Source organism: Oryctolagus cuniculus, chromosome 6, assembly GCF_964237555.1.
Source record: "Oryctolagus cuniculus chromosome 6, mOryCun1.1, whole genome shotgun sequence".
Taxonomy (NCBI): domain Eukaryota; kingdom Metazoa; phylum Chordata; class Mammalia; order Lagomorpha; family Leporidae; genus Oryctolagus; species Oryctolagus cuniculus.
This window is the reverse complement of record NC_091437.1, coordinates 33,294,501-33,320,208: the sequence shown is the minus strand read 5'-3', so window position 1 is coordinate 33,320,208 and position 25,708 is coordinate 33,294,501. Positions and strand designations below refer to the sequence as shown.

The following is a 25,708-nucleotide window of genomic DNA, read 5'->3' as shown; positions in this document are numbered from 1 at the left end:
CCCAGACCCCTGGGTGTAGCGCGGTGGCAACTTTCACGTGCAGGCGCTGCCAGAGGAGCGGACAGGAGCAGCGGGGCGCCTCTCATCTGGCGGCTGCCCGGGCCCGGGGTCGGCCTGCGCGCTCCCTGGGCCCCGCGCACTCGGGCGCGCCTCTAGGCCCGGCCACCCAGACCGAAGGTTGGCGGAAGGGGGCGTGGGCGTGGCCGCTGTGCGTTTCTCCCAGTGGTCAATAAAGTTGCGAAAGTTTGAAAAAGAGAGGAAAAAGTCCACGCCCCTTTGGCCGCCGAGGCGTGGAGGCCCGCGGGCCCGGGCGCAGCTCGCGCCGCCCAGCGCTGGCCGAGGCGTGGCGGGCGCGCGGGGGCCGAGGCGCGCGGCCATGGGGGTCACGGTGGACGTGCACCAGGTGTACAAGTACCCCTTCGAGCAGGTGGTCGCCAGCTTCCTCCGAAAGGTACGGGGCCCCCTCGGGCCTGCCCGGGCTTGCGCCCTCCCGCGCTGGCCCAGCCGCTCCCTGGCGTCCCCACCCCGCCTCTGTCGGCGCGGAAAGCCCCTGCGGCCGCGGGCTTCGCTTCAGGGCTCTGCGGGGCGAGGATGGAGGTGCATTTCCTCGAAGATTCCCGCTTCAGGACGAGGGAGGGGGCGCCGTGCGCGGCATCACGTTCACGCCTGTGTCAGCTGGAGGGAGAGGCTTTGGCGGTTTTGGAGGTTTTGGAGCCTCGTTAGGGTCCTCGATGATGGACTCGTGACCCCTTAAGAGCTAGTGGTAAAAAAAAAAAAAGTGGTTGAATTCATTGTTCTGCTTGCCTAGGATTTGTTATTCTATTGCGTCCCTGCCACAGTTGGAAGACTTTGGGCAGATGTCTTAGCCTCTCCGTGCCTTAGTTTTGCCATCTGTGAAATGGGGGAAGCAACAATGACCGCCCAGGGTGCTTGTGAGGATTAGAATGAGATCGTGGCCTGGAGTACTTAGCTGGGTGACTGGTGGTCAGAATGGGCCCTGAGGCACTTCTGCTGCCTGTTCGGCCACAGCCATCTGGTCCCCAGCCTCAGTGTTCAGTGGCCATTTTCCTCCCAACGCCTGTTCCTGTGGCCTATGGTAATGGGGAATGGGAAATGTCTTTGGAAAATTAAAAGCACCAGGCTCGGGAGGTAGGACCCTGAGTTCTAGTCTGGAGCTGAGGTTAGTTAGTACTCTGGGCGGCCCTGGCCAAAGGTCATTTCTCAGGGGCTCAGTTTCTGCATCTATACCATTTCACCAGAAGATTTTTTTTTTCTTTTAAAGATTTATTTGAAAAGCAGCGTCTACAGAGAGAGAGAGAGAGAGAGAGAGAGAGAGATCTTCCATCCACTGGTTCACTTCCTCAAATGACTGCAATGGTGGGAGCTGGGCCAGGCCGGAAATGGGAGCCAGGAGCTTCACCTAGGTCTCCCACGTGGGTGCACGGCCCGAAGCACTTTGGCCGCCTTCCACAGGGAGCTGGACTGGAAGTGAAGCAGCTGGGCCTCTGTGCCTATATGGGATGCTGGCGTCTCAGGCAATGCTGGCCTCCCCACAAGACTTTTAAAGTTCTCTTTTAGCCTTCTCTTTCTTAAGCAACATTTGCAAAGATAACAGTTTGACTTGGGCAGCATCTGTTGGACAGTGAACTCCCTGCGCATCCTGGGAGCCAAACTAAGGGAGATATTGGGGAGATAGAGGTCATTAAAAAAATCAACCTTATGAACCTTTTCCAAAAAACATTTGAGAGGCAGAGGGGCAGGGTCAGAGGGAGAAAGCAGGAGAGAGAGTACTCCCACCCCCTGAGTCACCCCAAAAACCCACAGTGGCCGGCTGGGAGGGCTGACGCTGGGAGCTGGGAACACAGTCCAGGTCTCCCATGTGGCTAACAGGAACTCATCTACTTGCACTCTCACTGCTGCCCCTCAGGGTCTGTGTTACTGGGGGGCTGGAGTCAGGTGCAGAGCTGAGTATTGAAGCCAGGCACCCTGATGGGAAACTGTGGGCATCTTAACCACTGGGACAGGTGCGTGCTGCCCAGGTTCATTTCTGAAATGCTAAGGCTGGGCCTCCGTTAGAGGAGGTGACTCAGGTCCCGGAAGAGTGAGTAGGTTACCGGTTATCACGATGTTGTGGAAGCCTGTTTGTAGCGAGTGTCATCTTGATGATACTGTTCATTCATCCCTGCACTTCGTTCATATCTGCACGGGTGCCTGGCACCTTCTCAGCACTCCGCACGGGTCTGATGCACGAAGGAGTGAACTGTGAATCTGCTGTAGACTTTGTCTCAGGCCAGGCTTCTGGAGGTTTTTATTCAGACTGGCACATTGGCGTGCGGATTCTCTAAGGTCAGCCATTGCCTCTTTGGAAAGCCTTTCTGGGTTGTCATCGGCAAGAGGTGAGCTCCACCTTCTGAGAATTCGCCAGGCACTTTGTCTGGGCCTCGCTGACCATGTGTAGTGCCAGCTAGTTACTTTTGTGTGTGTCCTGTTCCTGTATAAACCCCAAGCTTTTTCAGGGCATGGTGCACTCCTGCGCAAGCAGATAGCACAATGCCAGGCTCTCATTTTCACAGTCTTTGGAAAGTGCTTTCCTTGCCTGCACTACCTGTTTCAGATCCTCACCTTCTGTGTGGGGCCCCAGGCTGTGTGCTAGGTGCTGAAGGGCATAGCAGACAGCCCTCTTCCTGTGGAGCCGATAAGCTCTTGCTGGTGAGATTGACATTAATAAATGATGAGCAAATAGATGTAGCCTCCCACTGATAAGGTGAAATTATGTAGGGTAAACACGTGGTGCTGTGGCTGAGTGGAGCAGGGAGGCCTGCTCATGTCCAGGAGGGTGGTGTTTGTGAATTGGCCGCTAAAGCATGAGTAGGAGTTTCCCAGGCAAGCCAGGGTGTGCATGTGCTTTTCATTCATGATCATGTTTGCTGCTGCTGGCAGCTTCAGGAACAGATATTTGTTTCCATTTCACAGCCTGGAGAAACTGAGGTTCAGAGAGGTCTAAGCAGCTTGTCCAGTTCCCACAGCCAGCAGGTGGGAGATGTGTTTTTTTTTTTTTCTTTTTTTTGACAGGCAGAGTGGATAGTGAGAGAGAGACACAGAGAGAAAGGTCTTCCTTTGCCGCTGGTTCACCCTCCAATGGCCGCCGAGGCCGGCGCACTGCGCTGATCCGAAGGAGGAGCCAGGTGCTTCTCCTGGTCTCCCATGGGGTGCAGGGCCCAAGCACTTGGGCCATCGTCCACTGCACTCCCTGGCCACAGCAGAGAGCTGGCCTGGAAGAGGGGCAACCAGGACAGAATCCGGCGCCCCGACCGGGACTAGAACCCGGTGTGCCGGTGCCGCAAGGCGGAGGATTAGCCTAGTGAGCCGCGGCGCCGGCCTGAGATGTGGGGTTTTAAGACATCCAGAGCCCACATGGCTAACCCTCGGGCAGTGCTGCCTTGCACGTCCTGTGATTACTGCAGGAGTGAAATATTTCAGAAGCAGCTTTGTTGTGCTCTTCTCCATCCTCACTTTCTTTTGGTCCACAGTCTTCCTGGTTTTGTCCATCTGGGTGTACCACTGTGCCTGACATAAAGGCATAGCCTTGATGTGTGTGAGGATAAGAATATACAGGTGGTTCAGTTACTTACAGCCATGCAGCAAATCACCCTGAAACTCAGTGGCTGAAACCAACACCTGACTTGTGACTCTGGGTAGCCCAAGCTCATCCACTTGGATTTTGTGTGTCATGCGGTGTAGCTGAGGTCACGCGTGCGACTGTATTCAGTTAGGATCTGGGAGAGCCCTTGGGAGATACTTAACTCTCTGACCCCCTGGGTACTAAGTGAGGCCTGGGACCCAGGGAACGAGAACTCAGGAGGCCGTTTTGGAAGGCAGAGCTGGGGAAGAGGCAAGCATTTGCACACTGAAGGTTCAACACTGGGACTGTGTGAGCACCGTGGATGCCATTGCATTTGCCTGCTTTGTATTCATTCACAAGGCAATCCTTCAGAGATTCCCTGGGAGGAATGAAGAGACTATTTTTAAGAATTATTTATTTGGCCGGTGCCATGGCTCGCGAGGCTACTCCTCCGCCTGTGGCGCTGGCACTCTGGGTTCCAGTTCTGGTCAGGGTGCCGGTTCTGTCCAGGTTGCTCCTCTTCCAGGCCAGCTCTCTGCTGTGGCCCAGTAGTGCAGTGGAGGATGGCCCAAGTGCTTGGGCCCTGCACCCCATGGGAGACCAGGAGGAAGCACCTGGCTCCTGGCTTCGGATCGGCTCAGTGTGCTGGCCATTTGGGGGGTGAACCAACAGAAGGAAGACCTTTCTCTCTTTCTCTCTCTCTCTCTCTCTCACTGTCTAACTCTGCCTGTCAAAAAAAGAAAAAAAAAAGGATTTATTTATTTATTTGAAAGGCTGAGAGAGAGAAAAAGATATCTTTCATCTGCTGGTTCACTCCCCAAATGGCTGCAAGGGCCAGGATTGGGCCAAGCTGAAGCCAGGAGCCAGGAGCTTCGTCTGGGTCTCCTACATTGGTATAGGGGCCCAAGCAATTGGGCTGTTTACCTTTGCTTTCCAGGGCACATTAGCAGGGAACCAGATAGGAAGTGGAGCAGCTGGGACATGCACCAGTGCCCATAGGGAATGCTGGTGTTGTAGGCTGTGGCTTAACCTGCTGCAGCCCAGCATTGGGACTGTTTATGAGATGTAACTAAGTCCATTGCCTGTGGGAATTCACCTTATGTTATTTAAAGCCTTGAACTAGAAGTCAGTAGACCTGCATTCCAGTCATTACGTTTTCAGTGCTGGCTGGGTGCCCATGGAAAACAATTTTCCACCAGCCTTTTCTATGCCCCTGTGCAAATCGGAAAACCAACCTGTGCTGTGCCCTTGTGCAGCTTAGAGAAAGCATCATTTATGAGCTCACGGTACCTGGGTTAGTGGAAAGTAAATGAGGCTATTTATAGACATTAGAAAGGTTGCGACATCCTCTAGGGCAGGTGTACTCCTGGGCCCAAAGGCATACTTGACTGGGAGCCCTTGTGCAGTGAGCAACATGCACAACTGTATATAACAGCCCCAGTTTTACATCTATGAAATGGTTGTAGAATCTACCCCACTTGCCTCCCAAGATTGTTGTGAAGATCACATGTGTAACAGTTTGGTAAATATAGGCCTTTTTCTTTTTAATGAGTCTGTGGTAGTAAGAATCATCTTTTTGGCAAAATACGCTTCTGTTTTTCCTTTCATCTTTATGTATTCCTTTTCCCCAAAAGAAAGCACTTGGCAGAAGGGACAATCATATGAGGATCTCTGGAAAGCATTTGATCTGCTTGTGCACAATGGGATGTTTGAAGCTGCTTTAGCACTGAGGAAGTTCTATTTTAAATAGTATCTACTGATCTCTGGCTTCTGGTATGTTAGGGCTTGCCTTCCAAGTTATAATACACTCCTATTTTTAAAACCCAAAGAATGTTTGCTCTTCTTACACCTGCCTGTGGGATACCACAGGCTAAATATTAGCTACGTATGCTTTCAAAGCTAAGTGGCACCTTGAAAACAAAGAACACGAATCTCTTTGTTGGTGGAATATGGTTTCTCAATGAACTCTTCCTGGATGAATGCTGTGGAATCCAAAATGGCTTATTCATCAGGTGCTAAACTGTACTTCCCCTGAACTGTAGTGTCAATGCATTTGACAGTGTATTTTGAATTCTTTGTGTGATTCTTAGCTTTCTACACTTGTTTCTTAGAGTTGTTTCCATTTACTTAAAAACATCTACAAAGAGAACACAAAGTTGCATAAACGAGTAAAGCAGCACAGAAGATAAGTCTCTGGAAGTGCACTAAGCATTTCTAATGTGTGTGTAGTGAGCCGAATTCACAGAGAATTTAGGTTTCATCCACCTGAGATTTAAAGGAAAGGAAAGGAAGGACCCAGACTCCTTGTGTTGACTGAGTTTTCTTGGCTTGAGAGACTACGACTTATTTTACCATTGAGCTGTTTACTTTAACTTTATGTTATAGGCAAAAGAGTCGTGAATAGAGAATGAGGTTAATAGGCAGAGATTTTCATCATTTGTTTCTGATCCTGGAACATAGTAGGAATTCTGCAAATTCTCGTTCAAAGAATGAAGATTCAGTATACTCTCCTGGAATTTAGCTCTGTATTATTTCAAACTTCAACCGGTATTTGGTTCAAAAATATCTGTACTCTGGGTACTGTAATAAAACAGACAGATTAGAATGATTTCTTTGCTTCAATACATAACCTCAGGTGTTATTTATTCTAGCTGGGAGCCTGATATGCTGGGTGAAATGGTTTGAGTGTTTACCCTAAAGCTCATCAAAGGGATTTATGAATGGCTATTTCCATTTAGAGTAGAAAGTTGATTGGGTAATTAATAATGTTTCCATTTCTGATCCTATCTTTTCTCCCTTGCCGATCTGACAGTTACACGTATGGAGCATCTCTCCCTGGAGAGCTCCAGAAATATTTCGGGTGAACCTGTATTTCCGAAAGAAATGATTTAATAAACCACAGGCCTGGTTTAGCATAATGATTGCTCATCTTCTTTCACATACTGTAATGGTCTTTCTTCGCTTTTATCTTCCTATCCTTGTCTCTTAGATGAGGCCTGGCACAGAGGAGGATCCTGGGGCGCCTGTGGAGAGCGCGGGCCCTGGCAGCAGACGGTGGAGGGCAGGGTAGAGCTTGGACAAGTTGGTCCATCTTTCTATGCCTCAGTCTCCTCACCTGCAAAACAAGAGAAATACTAACTTTCTTGTGGAGTTGTTAGGGAGGTTGAGTGAAACATAGTTACATGTAGTATACTTAGCTCTTACGGAGTCCTTAGGGAGGTTGAGTGAAACATAGTTACATGTAGTGTGCTTAGCTTAGCGTTGGCCCTCAGTAGGTGCTTTTAGAGTACTTGCTAAATAATGGTGATAAGAATTTCTGAGCTGGCACTGTGGCTCACTTGGTTAATCCTCTGTATGCGGTGCCGGCATCCCATATGGTTGCCGGGTTCTAGTCCCGGTTGCTCCTCTTCCAGTCCAGCTCTCTGCTGTGGCCCAGGAGGGCAGTGGAGGATGGCCCAAGTGCTTGGGCCCCTGCACCTGCATGGGAGACCAGGAAGAGGCACCTGGCTCCTGGCTTCAGATTGGTGCAGCGCTGGCCATGGCGGCCATTTGGGGAGTGAACCAATGGAAGGAAGACTTTTCTCTCGGTCTTTCTCTCACTGTCTATAACTACCTATCAAAAAAAAAAAAAAAAAAAAAAGAATTTCTCAGACTTATTTCATGAACCTGGAAATAAAATGCTGAGAGAAGTAGTCTGCAGAAGTCTTGGAATAATGAAGGGGACAGTGAGAATGCATAAAGGTACACATTGGAGGAAAATTATTTTTAAATGTCATTTAAATAATTTAAAAGTCTACCTGGGAATGTATTTAGTGGCAATTGTGGCTTAATCATTATATCCAAGATAGATTTTTAACTATCAATCAAAATACTGATGGTCGGTTAGGTATTCATTAAATGTCTATTGATAGACACTCATTATAAGTCTGTGCATTGTTCTGCCGCTGCGACATGTGAAGGGAAATAAACATGGCCTTGTCCTGAAAGAGCTCCCTGTCAAGGGGCCAGAAGGGAGTACGTGAATTTTGTGATAAGTACTTTCTCAGGGCCATATCACAGACATGCAGTGTGAGACAAGTTTCATGTTTTAATTATAAAGGTACTTAGAAAACAGTTTGTAGTCCATTTTTAGAAGTAAAGATTCTTTTTGGTGCTATTACCTCTCTGTTCACAGCACACCTTCTCTAGAGCCAGAATGGAGGGAAGTGTCAGGGAGTATCTCCTTCAGATCCTTGCTTGGTAAAGCATGAGCTTGCGAGGTTTTATTAATCTAGAAAAAAATCTAGAAAAATCTGTGGTGTTGCGGGTAAAGCTGCCGCCTGCATTGCCGGCATCCCATATGGACACCGGTTTGAGTCCTGGCTGCTCCACTCCCAATCCAGCTCTCTGCCATGGCCTGGGAAAGCAGTAGAAGATGGCCCAAGTCCTTGGGACCCTGCACCAGCGTGGGAGACCCAGAAGAAGCTCCTGGCTTTAGATTGGTGAAGCTCCGGCTATTGCGGCCATCTGGGGAGTGAACCAGTGGATGGAAGACCTCTCTCTCTGCTTCTCTTTCTCTCTCTGTGTAACTCTGACTTTCAAATAAATAAATAAATCTTAAAAAGAAAAGAAAAGAAAAGAAAAAACATCTTTGGGGGGGCATTTGGCGCAGAAGTTTGGTGCCACTTGGGAGCCTGCATCCTATTTCAGAGTGCCTGGGTTTGAGGCCCAGTTCTGCTTCTGATCCAGCCTGCTGCTAATGCGCACCCTGGGAGACAGTGAGTAATCACTCAGATACTCGGGTCTTTGTCAGTTCCTATGGGAGACGCTGGTTGAGTTCTGGACTGCTAGCTTCAACCTGTCATAGCCCTGGCTGTTGTAAGCATTTGGAGAGAAACCAGTATGTGGAAGATCTCTGTCTCTTGTCTTTTTGTGCCTTTCTGCCTTTCAAATAAATATAAATAAATTAAAAAGAAATGTTATCTTTTAATATTTTTAATATCTTATAAGTATTTTTAGATTACAGATAGATATTCATAGTATACTTAATGTCACCCCATAGCAAATTGCAAGATAACCGAAGCCTTGAAAGTAAGTTTGCAAAAGTATTGATTCATTCTTTAATAGAAAACCAAGATATTGAGTACCTGCGTGGTGCTCATATTTTACATACAATTATTTCAATTATTTGCTTTAGTTCCTGTAATAATTTTTTGAAGTAGACTCTACTTTTTTTTTTTTTTTTAATTTTACAGACAGGAAAACTAAGATTGAGGTAATTTGCCCAAGATTCTCACAAGCAGATGTCAAATTCAAGTCTTTGACTCTAAAATTCAGTTCTGTTTGTCAACATTCCATGCTTTTTTTGTTTTGTTTTATTCTTTAACTTTTCATTTAGAAATAACTTGCCATGTAGTGGGTAAAGCCACTGCCTGCAATGCAGCATTCCATATGGGTGCCTGTTAGTGTCCCAGCTGCTCCACTTCTGATCCAGCTCCCTGCTAATTCTCCTGGGAAGGCAACAGAGGATGACCCAAGTGCTTGGGCCCCTGCACCCACATGGGAGACCTGGAGGGAGATCCTGGCTCCTGGCTTTGGCCTGGCCCAGCCCTGGCCGTTGCTCCCACTTGGGGAGTGAACCAATGGCTGGAAGATTCCTCTCATTGTCTGTCTGCCTCTCCCTCTCTCTCTCTCTATCTGGCTCTGACTTTCAAATAAATAAATCTTAAAAAAAAAAGCTTACCATGTAAAATACTGTAAAAATAAAAACAAAGAATTCCTATATATTCTTTTGCAACTTCCCCAAATCATGTATAATTGTTTAAAGATTTATTTTATTTATTTGAAAGGCAGAGTTAGAGAGAGAGAGAGAGAGACAGAGAGACAGAGAAAGTGAGAAACAGAGAGTGCTTCCATCCATTGGTTCACTCCCCAGTTGGCTACAGCATCTGGGGCTGGGCAGGCTGAAGCCAGGAGCCAGGAGTTTCTTAGCTTCTTCTGTCTCTCACATGGGTGCAGGGGCCCAAGTACTTGGACAATCTTCTGTTGCTTTCCCAGGCCATTAGGGAGCTAGATCAGAAGTGGAGTAGCTGGGTCTCAAACTGGGGCCCATATGGGATGCTGGCACTGCAGGCAGCAACTTAACTTGCTATTACCACAGCGCTGGCCAAGATGTATAATTTTTAAAGTAGGGAAGTCAAGACTGACACCATACTGTTAGCTGACCTACAGACCTTATTCACATTTTGTCAACTGTCTGCTGAAATCTTTCTTTTTTTTTCTAGTCTAGAATGCAGTCCAGGGTCTTACATTGCATTCATTTGTTGTGTCCTCTTCTCCTCCAGTGTAGGACAGTCTGTCAGTCTTTCTGAACTTGGGTTCTTTTGCAGTTATTTTGCAGACTTGTATCACATTTTCAAGTGCACTGGAATGATATATGCATGTAATACTGACATGAGAGGATTTATCTTTGTGTTGCAATTATAAACTATCCTTTCAAAAATTTTACTGTGCCATTGCTGATTATGGGGACATTTCTGAAAGAGAAAGACTGAAACACTGTAGGTTATTCTTTGTTTAAGGTCGAATTTTGTCCTGGTTGAAGGGCCTTTGAGGATCATGTGTGTGTTTCCTGCCCTGGGATGGCAGCACCATCGTCTGCATGTCTTGACTCCTTTTCCCTGGTCTATGTACTTTCTTGTCCCACCGGCCTGAAAGTCCAATGAACAGTCATTAAGTGTATCTGTCAACTTGAATATGTGTAGTCCTTGATCATTGAAACTGAGTAATTGATGTCGTATTTGATCTTCGTATAAAACCAATCTGTGGCCAGCGCCGTGGCTCAATAGGCTAATCCTCCCGCTGGCACACCGTGTTCTAGTCCCGGTCGGGGCGCCAGATTTTTTCCTGGTTGCCCCTCTTCCAGGCCAGCTCTCTGCTGTGGCCCAGGAAGGCAGTGGAGGATGGCCCAAGTGCTTGGGCCCTGCACCCTATGGGAGACCAGGAGAAGCACCTGGCTCCTGCCTTTGGATCAGCACGGTGCGCCAGCCGCAGCGCGCCAACCGTGGCGGCCATTGGAGGGTGAACCAACGGCAAAAGGAAGACCTTTCTCTCTGTCTCTCTCTCTCACTATCCACTCTGCCTGTCAAAAAGAGAGAGTGCTTCTCGCACATCCCACAGCCAGCACAACAAACCCCGTGATTTAAAAACAAAAAAAAATCTGCTTTTCTTTTGAGATTGACTATTGCATGGAGCTCATAAAAGGGACTGGGCAGGGCTCATAAAAGGGACTGGGCAAAGCTCATCATGATTTCTTTGGATAACTAAGCACTGGGTCTCTTCCTAGCAGGAGCAAATCTTTGCATGTACATGTTTGGAAGCAACCTGGGTCCTGTTAATGCTTGTAAAACAGACATATTAATATTCCAATTTATTTGAAGGTTTGCATGGCCTTCTTTGCAGGACCTGTGAATGCACTTGGTTCCCTGCACACTGTCCAGCAGCTCCCTTGAGGTCACTGACTGTCGCTCCCCCATTCGCGGAGGAACGACACAAGACCCTGCGCTGTTCTCTTTTGCCCGGCTTTTCCCGGGTTAGCTGCCGGTCCCTCACTCGCGGAGGAATGACGTCGTCCCGGGTTAACTGCCGACCCCTCCACCTCTGTGGAGGGGCGGCACCCCCTGCCACTTTCCCCGCTTCCGCGGGGGAGCGGCACACCGCCGGCCGGCTCTCTCGGGGGCTGCTCAGGTGTTCCTTCAGATGTTCCCCTTAGACGTTGCTGGTGCATGTTGTCTCTCTCCTCCTTTATAGTCCTCTTCCACCAATCCATGCTCTGCTACCCACACGCCGAGCACGCTGCTCTCCTCCAATCAGGAGTAGGATTAGCTCCTGCAGCTTATCAGTCAAACTGGCAAGAGGCAGCTGTGTAGTTGTTTGCTCCTCCCCAGCGCCATATTGTGGGAGAGCAGATGCATAGAATTAGTCTTAATTCCAGTAACTTAGTCTAGTCTCAGTTGCTCCCCACACTGACCCTTTCAGAGGGGGCGTTATAAAAGGCAGGCATTGACTTCTGCACTTTTTGGAAAGTTCATTTTATTTTTTAATTTATAGACAGAGAGGGAGACAGAGAGAAAGGTCTTCCTTCCATTGGCTCATTCCCCAAATGGCCACTACGGCTGGTGCTGCGCCAATCCGAAGCCAGGAGCCAGGTGCTTCTTCCTGGTCTCCCATGCGGATGCAGGGCCCAAGCACTTGGGCCATCCTCCACTGCCTTCCTGGGCCACAGCAGAGAGCTGGACTGGAAGAGGAGCAACCGGGACTAGAACCTGGTGCCCATATGGGATGCCGGCGCCGCAGGCGGAGGATTAACCTAGTGTGCCACTGTGCCGGCCCCAGAAAGTTGATATTTTAATAACTCCTTAACTCTTATGAATAGGCTTTTTGAAAGGTTATGGATTTTTTTTCCTCAGCAAATAAGAAAGGTAAATGCCATGTGTTCATGAAGCTCCTTTCATACATTTATTGAATATTATTCCTGTAATTGGACAAATTTAATTTCTTTGCCTCTCACTTCTTAGTTATGTGTTTCTTTTAATGTATAGTTTGTGCTTTTTCTAGTATCATGTAATTTTTGACCTCTTAGCATGTAAAAATGGAAGCAAGGGTATAAGAGTACATCAAGAAGTCCATAGAAAAGTGGAATTAAAAGATAATGCATATTTTCCACAGATGTTTTTGAGGCTCTCTCTTACATGACAACCTTAGGAAAGTCTACACTTTATCTTTATATTGTTACACATATGATACAGGCAATTGATATTTGCTATTTATATATCTTGGGGAAAGGGAAAGGAGTTGGTTTGCATTCTGTGAAGAAAGTAAAAATCATAAGCAAGTTCAAAATGAAGTCAAGTGTACCTTGAGAAATCCGTTAAATCACCCTAAAGCGTAGCCTACATAGTATGTGTACACAGCTCCATGCAGAAAATCTTATGCACACTTCAGTTGATGATCCACTGAGCCAGGCTTGTGGAGGACAAGGACCCTGGGCAAACATCTGGGTCATCAGACCATTCTGCTTCCATGAGGATCTTTGGTTTAGGAATGGGACTGGAGACTCCCAATGTGACTGTGCTTATTTGCAGATTTTCCATCATTATGTTCTTAACTGAGGACTTCATATCTTAATACTTAGCAATAGGTTTCCCAATTTTGGAGAGGACCAAATGATATCATGTATATTACAGCCTTTATCTAATACAGCACTCTGCAAAGACACAGTGGATGCTCAGTGGGTCTTTGATGGACTTGATCCTGATCTGGTGATCATTCCAATTTTTGTGAATTAAAACATGAATATTTATGTTGCCACAAGGTGGCATCAGACCATTTCAAGTCATTCCAGGTAGGGGGAACTTCCGTTCAATACATCTTTAATTTTAAAAAAGTTAAAATATGTGCCTTTTGTGTTATGGTATTTAGCGATTACAGATAAACCACTAATTCCTTTTATCATTCTTGAATGGAAACTCGAGGCTTATATCCAATTCCGAAAGTAGCTGTGTAGGAAATGACTTGAATCATGCAAATGATTATTTTCTAGAGTGAATAGTTTATGGTCTCTTGTGTTTGCCTAATAAGCTTTTCATTCACTTTTGTGATTTACAAGCATTTTCTAATGGGTTATCCTTAAGCATTTTATAGTGCTCCCCTCCACAATTTCATCCATTTGTTGTTCCTCAGTCTGCTTTGTTTTCTCCGGAGCAGACCTGCATACTTATCATTTGTTTGCTTCCACAACTGACACATAAACTGCATAAGAGGCTACAGTTTCATTTGTTTCATTATTGTATCTTCAGTGCCTGGCGTGATAGTGCCCCCAAAACTGTTAAATTGAGAACAAGCTGGAGAGTTTTCACTGTTATTTAAATCAATACCCTGTGTTTTAATAAGTAAATATAAACATCCATGAAAATTCAAAGTATTTGAGTTTATAAGCTTTAGGAATTTCTCTGATAACCTAAGGAATTCATCAGGATTTGAAAATGTTTATGATGGTGCTTCTCTGGTAATTACATTTCCATGGAACCTCCTTCATTATTTAGTTCAGTAATCTCCCTACAACTTCTAGTGTATCTGTACTGTTCAGTAAGGGTGTATTATGAATCTACACCAAACAAATGAGAAATGTATTAAAGGATGGTCTTATTTTACATTAACATACAAGTTGCAAATAAGGAACATGTTACAAAAGCCTGTAGAAAAGGCAGTTCTTATTATGAAGAGATTTTATTCTAATATTTTGTGAAAGATCAAACTTTTGAGCAATAAAATTATGTATTTAAGTAAGAAGACTTGGGGCCAGCACTGTGGCATAGCAGGTGAAGATGCATCCTGCAGTTCTGGCATCCATGACTCCCCACTGCTTCCGTTATGATCCTGATCCCTGCTAATGTGTCTGGGAAAGCAGTGGAAGATGGTCCAAGTCCTTGGATACCTGCACCCTGCTACCTGGAGGAAGCTCCTGGATCCTCGCTTCAGCCTGGCCCAGTCCTGGATATTGTGGTCACATGGAGAGTGTACCAACAGATGGAAGACCTCTCTCTGCCATTGCCTCTCCCTCTGTAACTCTGAATTTCAGATAAATTATCTTTAAGTAGGAAAAAAAACATAAAAGATACATCATCTCTCTCTCTCTCTCTCTCTCTCTCTTACACACACACACACACACAAACACAAACACAAACACACACACGATTCAGGGAACCTGTGTGGGTCTCAACTGTCTCCCTTTGAGGTACTGTTTGAGTGAAAGTGTCCTTTGCTGGAACACAGAATACCTAAGCCTGACCCTCTGCTGTGGACATGTGCCTGGAGGCTTCAAAAAGTTCATGAAGAATTTGCTTTAGCTCTTACTTCTGTTTACCATAAGATTTTTGAAACCCCCTCATATCTTTGAAGGGCAGAGTTTCAAGAAAGCGGTAGTAATTTTGAGAATTTCTTTCTAGGAGTAGTATGGATGAATGAATATGTTTTTATTTTTTAAGTTTATTTTTCTGAGGTTTTTTTCAAAGATTTATTTATTTATAAATCAGAATTACAGAGAGAGAGAGAGAGAGAGAGAGAGAGAATATATCTTCCATCTGCTGTTTCACTCCCCAAATGGCTGTAGTGGCCAGGGCTGGGCCAGGCCGGAGGCAGGAGCTTCCTCCAGGTCTCCCATGTGGGTGCAGGGGCCCAAGCTCTTGGGCTATTCTCCGCTGCTTTCCCAGGTGCATTAGCAGGGATTTAGATCAGAAGTGCAACAGCTGGGACTTGAACTGATGCCCATATGGGATGCTAGCAGTGTGGACACAGCTTAACTCACTGCACCACAGCACTGCCCATTTCCTGAAGTTTTAAATGAAAAATATTTGTATGTGTTAATGGAGCACAGTGTGATATATATTACACACACACACACACACACATATACACAATGACATATATACATATACATATGTGTTATATTGCATGCAAACCAGGTAATCAGCTCTTTCCCCACCTTTGACATTATTTTTTGATTGGAGTCTAGGAGTTCCTAATAAGTACATTTTTAAAAGCCATGTTTTTCATTAGTTGTCAGGACTGCAGTTGCTACAGAGGCAGTATGAGTGATGGAGTTTATCAACTCAGGACACAAAGAGCTGCTCAGGCTGCTGAGAAACAGCCCACTGTTCTCTTCAGGACTAGGTACCAAGAAGAAAGGTTTATTTTCTAAATTGAGCTCTGAGGTCATTGAGGTTTATATTCCGCATCATTTATTGGTTCAGCAAGTCTTCATTGGGTGCCACATGCCAGACACTGCAGGTTGGCAGAGATAAGGTGACAACTGAGCTAGGTGGTGTTCCTGACCTCAGAAAGCCCATGTTCTGCTCTTGTGTCCTTTTTGGCCACAGATGTGAAGGGTATTTAAAAAGTTCATGGAAAATGCATATTTGAAAAAAAATTTTCAAGATTGTTTTTTGCATGAAAGTAAACTTTGAAAAAATATTTACGTATTTATTTGAAAGACAGAGAGTGATGGAGAGGGAAGGAGGATGGAAGAGAGACAGATGGATCTTTCCAGCCCCTGGTTTACTCCCCAAATGCCTGCCACAGCCGGGGTTAGGGCAGGCTGAAGCCAGGAGCCAGGAGCTCCATCTAAGTCTCCTACAAAGGTGGCAGGGACCAAAGTACTTGGGCCATTGTATGCTGCCTTCCAGGTGCATTAGCAGGAGGGTGGATCAGAAGCATGTAGTAGCTGGGCCTTGAACCAAGCGGGCGTCCCAAGTGGTGAGTTAACCAGCTGTGCCCCAACGTCCACCCCAAGACTTATCTTTTGATTCCATTTTCTGTGACATTTTCCAGGTACCCTCAATTCTTTTACAATGTGTGAAATGGACAAACTGTTTCCCCTGAAATTCAGTCATACATACACATCATACATGTAAGCATATGCCTGCTACTACTGTGGGGTAGGGAGCCCCACACTCACAGGTTTTTGTATTCTATTCCCTGATTTCAGAAGAAGTAAAGCCAGGTTACCAAGTGGAGGGTCCTACTTCTCCCACCCCTCAACCTACCTGCTACTCTTGCATCCTGCCCACCAGCTTAGGATGTCCTGGCTATGAGGTCCTTCTCAGTTCCTTGGCAGATTTTATCACATGATGTAGCAGTAAACCTTGGGGAACAGAGCCCAGTCCAGGGCTCAGCAAGCTTGTGTCAGCCGCCACCTTGTCCTTTGGCTTTGTGGATGTCCCTTCACCTCTCACAGTCTCCCTTCACATCTGAGCATGAGTGGAAAGGGTTGGATTAGAGGAACTCTGAGGTGATTTGATTGTAGGTTAGGTGGGCAGGCTTTGGAGGCAGACAGAAAGTATCTGGGAGTCAGTAAGCAGTGAAGGTGATCGCTCTGTTAAGAGAACTGGTTGAATTTCCTGGTTGCACCAGAACACAACTGTGTGATTCTAACTAGTCTAATCTTGATTCAGTTTCCATTTCTGAAGAGTGGGGCTAATGGTATCTCCTAAACTAGTTATCTCAGAGAGGCTATTGGATTTGGACAAGGTCTTGCAAAAAAAAAGTGTTTAGCACAGTGGCTGGTGTGAAGAACATTTTTGGAACCAACACTGTGGTGTAGCAGGTAAAGCCGTGCTACAGGCAGTGCCGGCATCCCATATGGGTGCCAGTTCAAGACCTGGCTGCTCCACTTCTGATCCAGCTCTCTGCTATGGCCTGGGAAAATAGTAGAAGATGGCTCAAGTCCTTGGGCCCCTGCACGTGCATGGGAGACCCTGAAGAAGCTCCTGGCTTTGGGTCAAACTCTGGCTGTTGCTGCCAGTTGTGGAGTGAATCAGCGGATGGAAGACCTCTCTGTCTCTGCCCCTGCCTCTCTGTTACTCTGCTTTTCAAATAAATAAATAAATCTTAAAAAATGATATTTTTGATTTATGTTAGACTCATTCAATATTAATAGTGTTATTATTTATTAATTAGCTGAACCTTATGCCTGCTCTCCACCCAAGGTTAGATTGGATCCAAAGTTGATTTCCCCTGGATTTTGTACAAGGTGATAGCATGTCACTGACTTAGACCCAGGTTGTAAACTTGAGATCCTTAATTGAAAACTAGCCTTTAGTTAGAGGTTGCTTGGAAAATATTTACTACTAAGTAATTCACTCTGGCAAAAGATGAATGCTAATTCTTCTTTATGTGTTTTCATTTAGTACCCCAACCCTATGGACAAAAATGTCATCTCTGTAAAAATCGTGGAGGAAAAAAGAGGTAAGTTCCCTGAATATGCTGTCACTCCCATGATGATCAGTAAGTTTTACTGATTTTTGTAAGGGGTGCGTGCGTGTGTGTGTGTGTGTGTGTGTGTGTGTGTCTATGTGTATGTGTCCAACCTATTGTGTTTTAAACAATGCTCTTGATACTTTCTAAGTAATAATTGGTGACAAAACTAAGCTATAATTAGCTATAAGTATAATTTTAACAGTTAACACTTCTGAAGCACTTAATACATGCTGGGCACTCTTACTAACCCATTTAATCTTCAGAACAATGTGTGGGGTAGTTGTTATGATTATTCTTATTTAATGAATGAAGAAACTGAGGTACAGAGAGATTAAATAACTTTTTCAAGGTCACATGACTTATCCTGATAGTGCATTTATATATGGCAAAATAGATGTAATGAGCAGCATGGATGTGAGCTGTGACTGGAAAGTGATTGGATTGTGGAATTATAAATATTTGGCAGTGTGATTCAATGTTGACTAAAGCAGGGTGGATCAACTGTGGCCTGTGCTGCCTGGTTTTGTGAATAAAGTTTGAACTTGAAGATAGAGCTTTGCAGGAGGCCATGACAAGGTACCCAGTCAATGCACAAACTTTGGAGATGCCCAGGGAGGTGCAGGTCTAGCATGCTCTTCAGCCTTCCTAAGAAAGCATGGGACACCACTGCTCATCACATGACTGTAAGACCTCTCTGCACTTGGTAAACATAAAACTGTCTTTGGTTTGTGAGGACATTTTCTGTACGTGTATAACCATATAAATATATTAGGAAACACCCATTTTCTCATGAACCTGCCCTCAAATGTGGGAGAAACTTTGTTGTTTTTTTGCATCAGACAAATCTGATTTTATTACTACCTTCACGACGTAGCTTTTAGGAGGCTCAGCTTCTCATCCATCAGTTGGGAAAACAACTTGTTTTTAGCTTGTCGTGAAGATCAAATTTGAGAGCAATGTGCATATCCTAAAAGAAGAATGTTAGTTATAATTTCCATCGTTGTCAGGGTGGGGGGCCTCTTTGCTTCCAGGAATGGCTAATTTATTTTAAGTGTGCAGGCAGCCAACATTGGATGACAGGGACAAAGACGTATCAGTGGGCAGAGGTGAGCCAGTTTTGTGCCCTATCAGCTTCTGAGCAGCCACGGTGTTTGCCACAGGGCTTGAGGCTATTATAGCCAGAGTTTTGAGAAATCCTATAGCAACATGGCTGAGTCACAGTAATTCACAACGCCAGTGACCACATTTCAAAGTTTTTCTTTTTCACTGCCTCTATCTCCCTTTTTCTTAACTCATGTTCATTGTATTTTTTATGTCATTGACTTAATTCTGGATACATCACTCCCAAACAGATTGCTTCTTGTCATAGAGGGTCTACTTCCTTATGAGAGAAGACTATGGCTGGAGCCAGTGCCATGGCACAGTGGGTTAATTCTCCACCTGTGGCACTGGCATCCCATATGGGCACCAGTTCTAGTCCCGGCTGCTCCACTTCCCACAGCTCTCCGCTGTAGCTTGGGAAAGCAGTAGAAGATGGCCCAAGTCCTTGGGCCCCTGCACCCACGTGGGAGACTGGGAATAAGCTCCTGGCTTGGGATTGGTGCAGTTCCGGCCATTGTGGCCATTTGAGGAGTGAACCAATGGAAGGGAGACCTTTCTCTCTGTCTCTCCCTCTCACTGTCTGTAACTCTACCTCTCAAATAAATAAATAAAATCTTAAAAAAAAAGAAGACTGTGGCTAGTATAAGTAAGTAATTATGGGTTTAAATTTTGTAGCCAGAAGCCTGTGCTTGATACAAAAGTTGGCAGAATCATGTTTTTATTCAAGCATTCCCATTGCTAGAGTTAAGCAGGAGGCTCGCTAGGTAGTCTGATAGTCCAGAGCAAGGAATACTTTCTGATTCTTTTATCTGTGACACCAGAATGTGCCTTGTGAGTTGTTATCCTACCCTTATTTCTTGATCACAGACAGGGAATATTTATGACTTGGCCCAGAAAGTAGTGAAAGAAACTGAGTTTTGAGTTAAACATTTTCTATATACAGTAAATTGAGATTGACTTTAAAAGCTTTATTAGCATTAAGATGAGAATAAATTCTTTAATTAGAATTTTTTGAGTGTAAGTTTTTTCTTTCTCTAGATGAGTCAACAGGAATTATCTATCGAAAGAGGATTGCAGTCTGTAAGAATGTTGTTCCAGAAATTTTAAGGAAGGTAAATTAATTTCAGAAATAAATCTGTGTTGGTATAACATTGAGTAATAGTATTATTTTTTATTTATTTGTGTGAGTGTGTGTGTGTGTGTGTGTGTGTGTGACAGAGAGAGAGAGAGAGAGAGAGAGAGAGAGAGAGAGAGATCAAGCGCATAAAAGCAAACTCCAGTGTGCTGTTTTATTCTACAAATGACTGCAGTAGCAAGGGTTGGGCTGAAGCCAGAGCCAGGAGCTAGGAATGTAGTCCAGGTCCCCCAAATGGGTGGCAAGGAACTCATTACTTGAACCATCACCACTGACTCCCAGGTACAAATTATCAGGAAGTTGGAGTCAAGAGCTGCAGCCAGGTGTCAAACCCAGGTACTCTGATGTAGAAAGCAGGTACCTTAACTATTGGGCTAAATGCTTGGACTTGGAGTAATTTTTAATAGAGAAAGAGACAGCATTTTCTTATTTAGAGAAACAGTATAACTTTCCTACTTCTCCTAACTTGTAACCCTTCAGAGTTAGAAAGCTGTTTCACATCGACCTCAGTTTTGGCATATGCTGCTGGAGATACTTTGTCTCCATTTGTCTCCCTCTCACTCACTCTCTCTGTATGTCATGGTTTCTAGTAGAGATGTTCTACAGTTTTTTAAAAGATGTTTTTGGCATTTTTCATGTAGTGACTATCTTCTAATTTGTACATGGTTAGAAATGACTCCTAGGTAAGAATGATTATAAGTGGGAAAATTGTAAATATTTACTCTGATTTTTAGTAAGGAAGATTGAAAACTTCAGTTTCTGGGCTGGCACTCTGGTGTAGAAAGTTAAGTCTCCTCCTGCAGTGCTGGCATCCCATATGGGCATTGGTTTGAGTCCTGGCTGCTCCTCTTCTGATTCAGCTCCTGATAATGCACCTGGGAAAGCAGTGGAAGATGACCCATTTGCTTGGGCCCCTGAATGGACCTTGGAGACCTGGAAGAAGCTCCTGGGTCTTGCCTTTGGCCTAGGCTGGTCCTAATCCTAGCCATTGCTTTTGTGGTCACTGGGGAGTGAACCAGCAGATGGAAGATTGTTTCTCTCTTTGTTCTTCTCTGTCTGTATTTCTGCCTTTCAAATAAATATTTTTTAAAAAACCTTCAGTTTCTAATTCAGTGGTGGAGATAACAGCTATTTCAGGAGTATTTGTTCTCAGTGCTCCTTGTTAAGTCTTGTTGTGTGTGGTTCTGTAAAATAATATCCTTGATGATGAAATCTTCATGATAGCAAATTGTTTTCTCTTTTTGAAACCCTTAAGCACTCTGGTGATTCTTTGTTGGAAAAAGGTGAGTGGAAATTTTTCATCACATTGCTTGAACCGTAGAGGATTTTTGATGGGATTCTTCTTAGGGTTATTAGGCAGAGGAGAGCAACTTGGTAGGCACTTTTTAAATCGTCTAAGTGGTAGCTTCAACCTGAAGAGATTCTGTGTGTGATGGAGAACTCAAGTTGATTCCCTCTGATTAGCTTGCATATTAAATTGTGGTGCTGTCTATAGGAAAAATGGAAGCTTCCATTGCTTACTGACTGTGAATTAAAAGAGTCTGCCACATTCTTTAGTGGAAAGAAAGATCATATGATAGTGAAAATGAACTTTATTGTCTTTTTCCAGTTGGTAAAATGTGTTACCCATAGCAGCAAGTTATTACTGGCTTTTTCCACAGAGTGCACACCCTGCCTTTGCCCTATATACACACTTTGAATCTATTATTTAAAAAGGCATTCAACTTTGTCTTGTATCTCAATTCCTAAATAATTTAAAGATGCCTCTGACTTGTACAATTCTCCCTTTGTAATTTTCCATATCTTCTCCACCTAGGAAAGCATACATTTTAAGGTTTTGGATGGGATTTAAAGTGAAGAAAATATTTTACCTAATATCTTCCTGCATGGGCGCCTGTAAGTGGCCCAATTAGAACCCATCAATTTAAGGCGGCCGTGACCAGCCCTAGAGGAGACAAGAAGGAGGCCGATAATTTGCTTAGTGTTTACCAGTTAGGGGTATCAGGCGCAACCTACATGAATCCTTTGTCATTTACATGTCCTTACCATGACTTACTAAGGTCAGAGTACATTAGATTATCAGAGCGTTACAGCCATTGGTGAGCCTTCATCCAGAAATCATGATTGCTTGTCCACTTAGTTATCTGTGACTGAAAGCTCCTCTGAACACAGTCCTTATGTAGCCTGCTCTTTCTCAGTGAGAAATCTCTTCATCTGTTGCACAGGTGAGCATTTTAAAGGTACCCAGTATTCAGCTGGAAGAGGAATCCTGGCTCAATCCTCAGGAACGAAACATGGCCATACGGAGTCACTGCCTTACGTGGACACAGTATGCATCCATGAAGGAAGAATCTGTCTTCCGGGAAAGTGTGGAAAATCCAAATTGGTAAGACTGTGTGTTGTGTGTGTGTGGGTGTGTATGTGAGTGTGTGTGGGGGTAGGTGGGTGCAGGATTGTTTCCATGAACACAAATATTAAAATATGACTTTATTCTTAGTTTGCTTACAGCTCACACAGATTCCTTTTTAAACACACAAGTAAACAATGAATATATTTTTCTTTGGGGAAAAATGACAGCGTTCAACTCCTTTCTGACCAGCTGCCCATCCTGGTGACTTTTTCTGTCTGCAGAGGCAAAGTATTTCCAGATTATGAATATCCTTCCAGTCCTTTAACAGATACCTCAGATACTTACATAAGTATTCATAGAATCACACGATGTGATTATATAAATTCTTTGCATACATAATTTCATGGTGTGTAAATTACTGTGTACAGCTCTTTTGTTTACTAGAACATTTGAGTTCTTTTTGATACACACATATATAAACTTAGCTGAATCTTTTGAACTATTGCATAAAATTCAATGTTATGACTACCCTTATTTCCTATTTGATAGACTCATTATTACAAATAATACTACAGTGTTTGTGGATCATATGTTCCTTGTACATAACCCCTAAAGCTGAAGCAGAAGTTCAAGCTATCAAGTTTATTGAGATTATTAATAAACAATAAACTTTATTCTTCTTAGTGTATATTTCTATGAGTTTGACAAACATGTATCATTGTTACCACAGATATAATTAAACTGTAGAAAATTTAAGGTTAATTTAACAACACTTAGAATAAAATACTGGTATAATTTTTGTGATCTTAGGTTAGGCAGTGGTTTCTTAGATATGTTCAATAGAAAAAGATAAAATTACTTCATTAAAATTGAAAGATGCCAGTTGGGATACCCACATTTCATACTGGAGTGCTTGGTTTGAATCCCAGCTCTGCTTCTGTCTAGTTTCCAGCTAATGTACATCTGGAGAGGCAGTGGCAATGGCTCAAGTACTTGGATCCCCGCCACTCATGTGGGAGACGTAAATTGAGTACCAGGCTCCTGGCTTTGGCCTGATCCAGTCCAAGCCCCAGTTGCTGTGGGCGTTTGGGAAGTGAACCAGTAGATAGAAGATTTTTCTCTCTCTCTTCCTCTTTGTCTGTTCTGTCCATCTTTCAAATAAAGTGAAAAAGACCAATGGAAAACTTTTGTGCTTCAAAACATATGGTCAAGAAGGTGAAAAGAATCTAGAGCATGGGTAAAAATATTTACAAACCATTTGATAGGGGTCTGTGATCCATCATATGTAGAGAACCATTATAGCTCAATAATAAAAAGACAACCCAGTTAAAAACTAGACAACATATTTGAGTAATCGTTACTCGAAGAAAGGTATAGAAATAGCCAGTAAGTACACGAAAAGCTGTTCAACACCATTAGTCATTAGGGCAGTGTACATCAAAAGCACTATAAGAAATTGTTTCACAGCTACAGAGATGGCTGCAATAAAAAAGACACAGAAAACCTTGTACAAAAATATCCATAGCAGCATTATTCATAATAGCCATAATGCAGAAACAAGGGAAATATCTATCAGCTGATGAATATATAATCAAATAGGGTATATCCATAAAGTAGAATATTATTTAGCTATTAAAAGGAATGGAGTATTGATTCATGTTACAAAGTGGACAAACCTTGAAAGTGTTTTGCTAAGTGAAAGAAGCCAATTAACAAAAGGCCACCTAGCATATGGGTTCCTTTATTTGAAATCTCAGAATGAACAAATCCATAGAGACAAGAAGTGAATTAGTTGTTGCCAAGGACTGGGGGAAAGGAGAGTAAGGATTGATTACTAATGGGAATGGAGTTTATTTTTTGAGGTCATGAAAATGTTCTGGAATTAATGTTGATGTGGCACAACTCTGAGCATCTTAACTGTGCTGAATTGTGTACCTTATAAGGCAAATTTTATAGTAAATAATTACATCTCAATGTAAAAAAGTTATTTGGGTGGTATTTTTAGTTTATATAGTATCTTAATTTGAGCTGTTCGAACAAAGAATAACATAGATGGGGCGGGGTGCTGATGATGTGGCATAGCAGGTTAAGCCACCACCTGGCATGGCAGCATCTCATATTGGTGCCAGTTTATGTCCCGGCTGCTCCACTTCCAATTCAGCTCCCTGCTAATAGCCTGGGAAAAGCAGTGGAGGATGGCCCAAATGTTTGGACCCCTGCACCACATAGCAGACCTGAATGAAGCTCCTGGCTCCTGACTTCTGCCTGGCCCAGCTGTGGCCATTGTGGCCATCTGGGGAATGAACCAATGGATGGAAGACCTCTCTGTCTCTCCCTCTCTCTCTGTAATTCTGACTTCCAAATAAACAAAGAAATCTCTCTATCTCTTTTAAAAGAATAACATAGACTGAGCAGCCTAAATAATAACTTCTCACACATGTAGAGACAGGGAAATCCAAGATTTAGGCACTGGCAACTTAGTATCTGGTCAGGGAATCTTCCTGGTTTAAAAATGTTTGTCTTATTGTTGTAACCTCTCATGGTAGAGAGAGTGAATTAAGGACCTTAATTCCTGAGGGCTTTACCCTCAAGACCTCCTATAAAACTAATTATATCCCAAAGACCCTATCATCTAATACCAGCCCATTGTAGGTTAAGGCTTTAACATAAGTGGTGGGGAGATGCAGATATATAGTTCATACCATATAGATTCTGCCACATTGCTTTTCACTGTATTAATATACTAGTTTACACTTTCATCAGCAGCAGATGAGGGTGTTCATTTCCCATAACATGGCCAGCACCTAATATACTTAATGTTTTTAAAATTTATTTTTATTTTATTTGAAGGGCAGAGGGAGTCAGGGGAGAGGTCTTCCGTCTACTGGTTCACTTCCTAAATGCATGCAACAGCCAAGGCTAGTCTAGGCTGACACCTTGAGTCAGGAACTTCATCCTAGCCTCCCATGTGGAGGGCAGGGACCCAAGTACTTAAGCCATCATTTGTTGCTCCCAGGATATGCCTTAGCAGGCAGCTAGACAGGAAATGGAGTAGCCAGTACTTGAACCAGGTCCTTTGATATGGGATACAGGCATCCTAAGTAGCTACTTAACTGCTATGTCAAATGCCTGGTCACCACTGAATATTAACGTGATTTTAAATTTCACCATTATAATGGATGAGAAATGATATAATTCCTTTGAAATAGGTTTAAAAATGAAAGCAAAATACTTAATATTAGCAGTAATTATTGCTGTGAACTATAATTTCAGAGGATAATTTACTATTTTGTTATTATTCATGTTTTGCTTTTTTTCCCCCCTATTATGCATCTGTCATTTTAGTGGAAATAGTGACATCCTCAAGCCTAAATAACTAAAAACCAGAAACCTAAAGTCCACTTTTAAAACCTGGCAGTTGTCCAAATCACTATTGCTCCCTTTAACTTGGGTCCTGTGGTGATAATTCTAGATTCTGCAGCAGCTCACTGAATTAGTGTGAGTGCTGTGTCTTATTAGCATCAGAGGTGGGTTTGCTCTGAACCACCCCTAATTTTTATTTTGTTAGTCTCCCTCATGACACAGGTTTTTTTTAAAGGCCATGGATATTTGGAATTATATATAAAAGACAATCCAATTAAAGGATGGGATTAGAGAATAGAGCTCTTTTTTCTCTGTATGGAAGTAGTGAAAGGATGAAATGGTC

At 43.9% G+C, this 25,708-nt stretch overlaps 1 protein-coding gene across 1 annotated transcript in view; it reads left to right on the top strand.

Moving 5' to 3' along the window:
- The first annotated feature begins 267 nt into the window (after nt 1-267).
- The window catches only part of PRELID2 (PRELI domain containing 2), a 93,936-nt gene continuing 68,495 nt past the window's right edge, over nt 268-25,708 (top strand). Inside the window, exons 1-4 of the mRNA XM_051843459.2 lie at nt 268-451; nt 17,347-17,404; nt 19,556-19,629; nt 21,878-22,038. Coding sequence (XP_051699419.1) covers nt 377-451; nt 17,347-17,404; nt 19,556-19,629; nt 21,878-22,038 — 368 coding nt within the window. The 5' untranslated portion in view covers nt 268-376. The remainder of the gene's footprint in view (nt 452-17,346; nt 17,405-19,555; nt 19,630-21,877; nt 22,039-25,708) is intronic.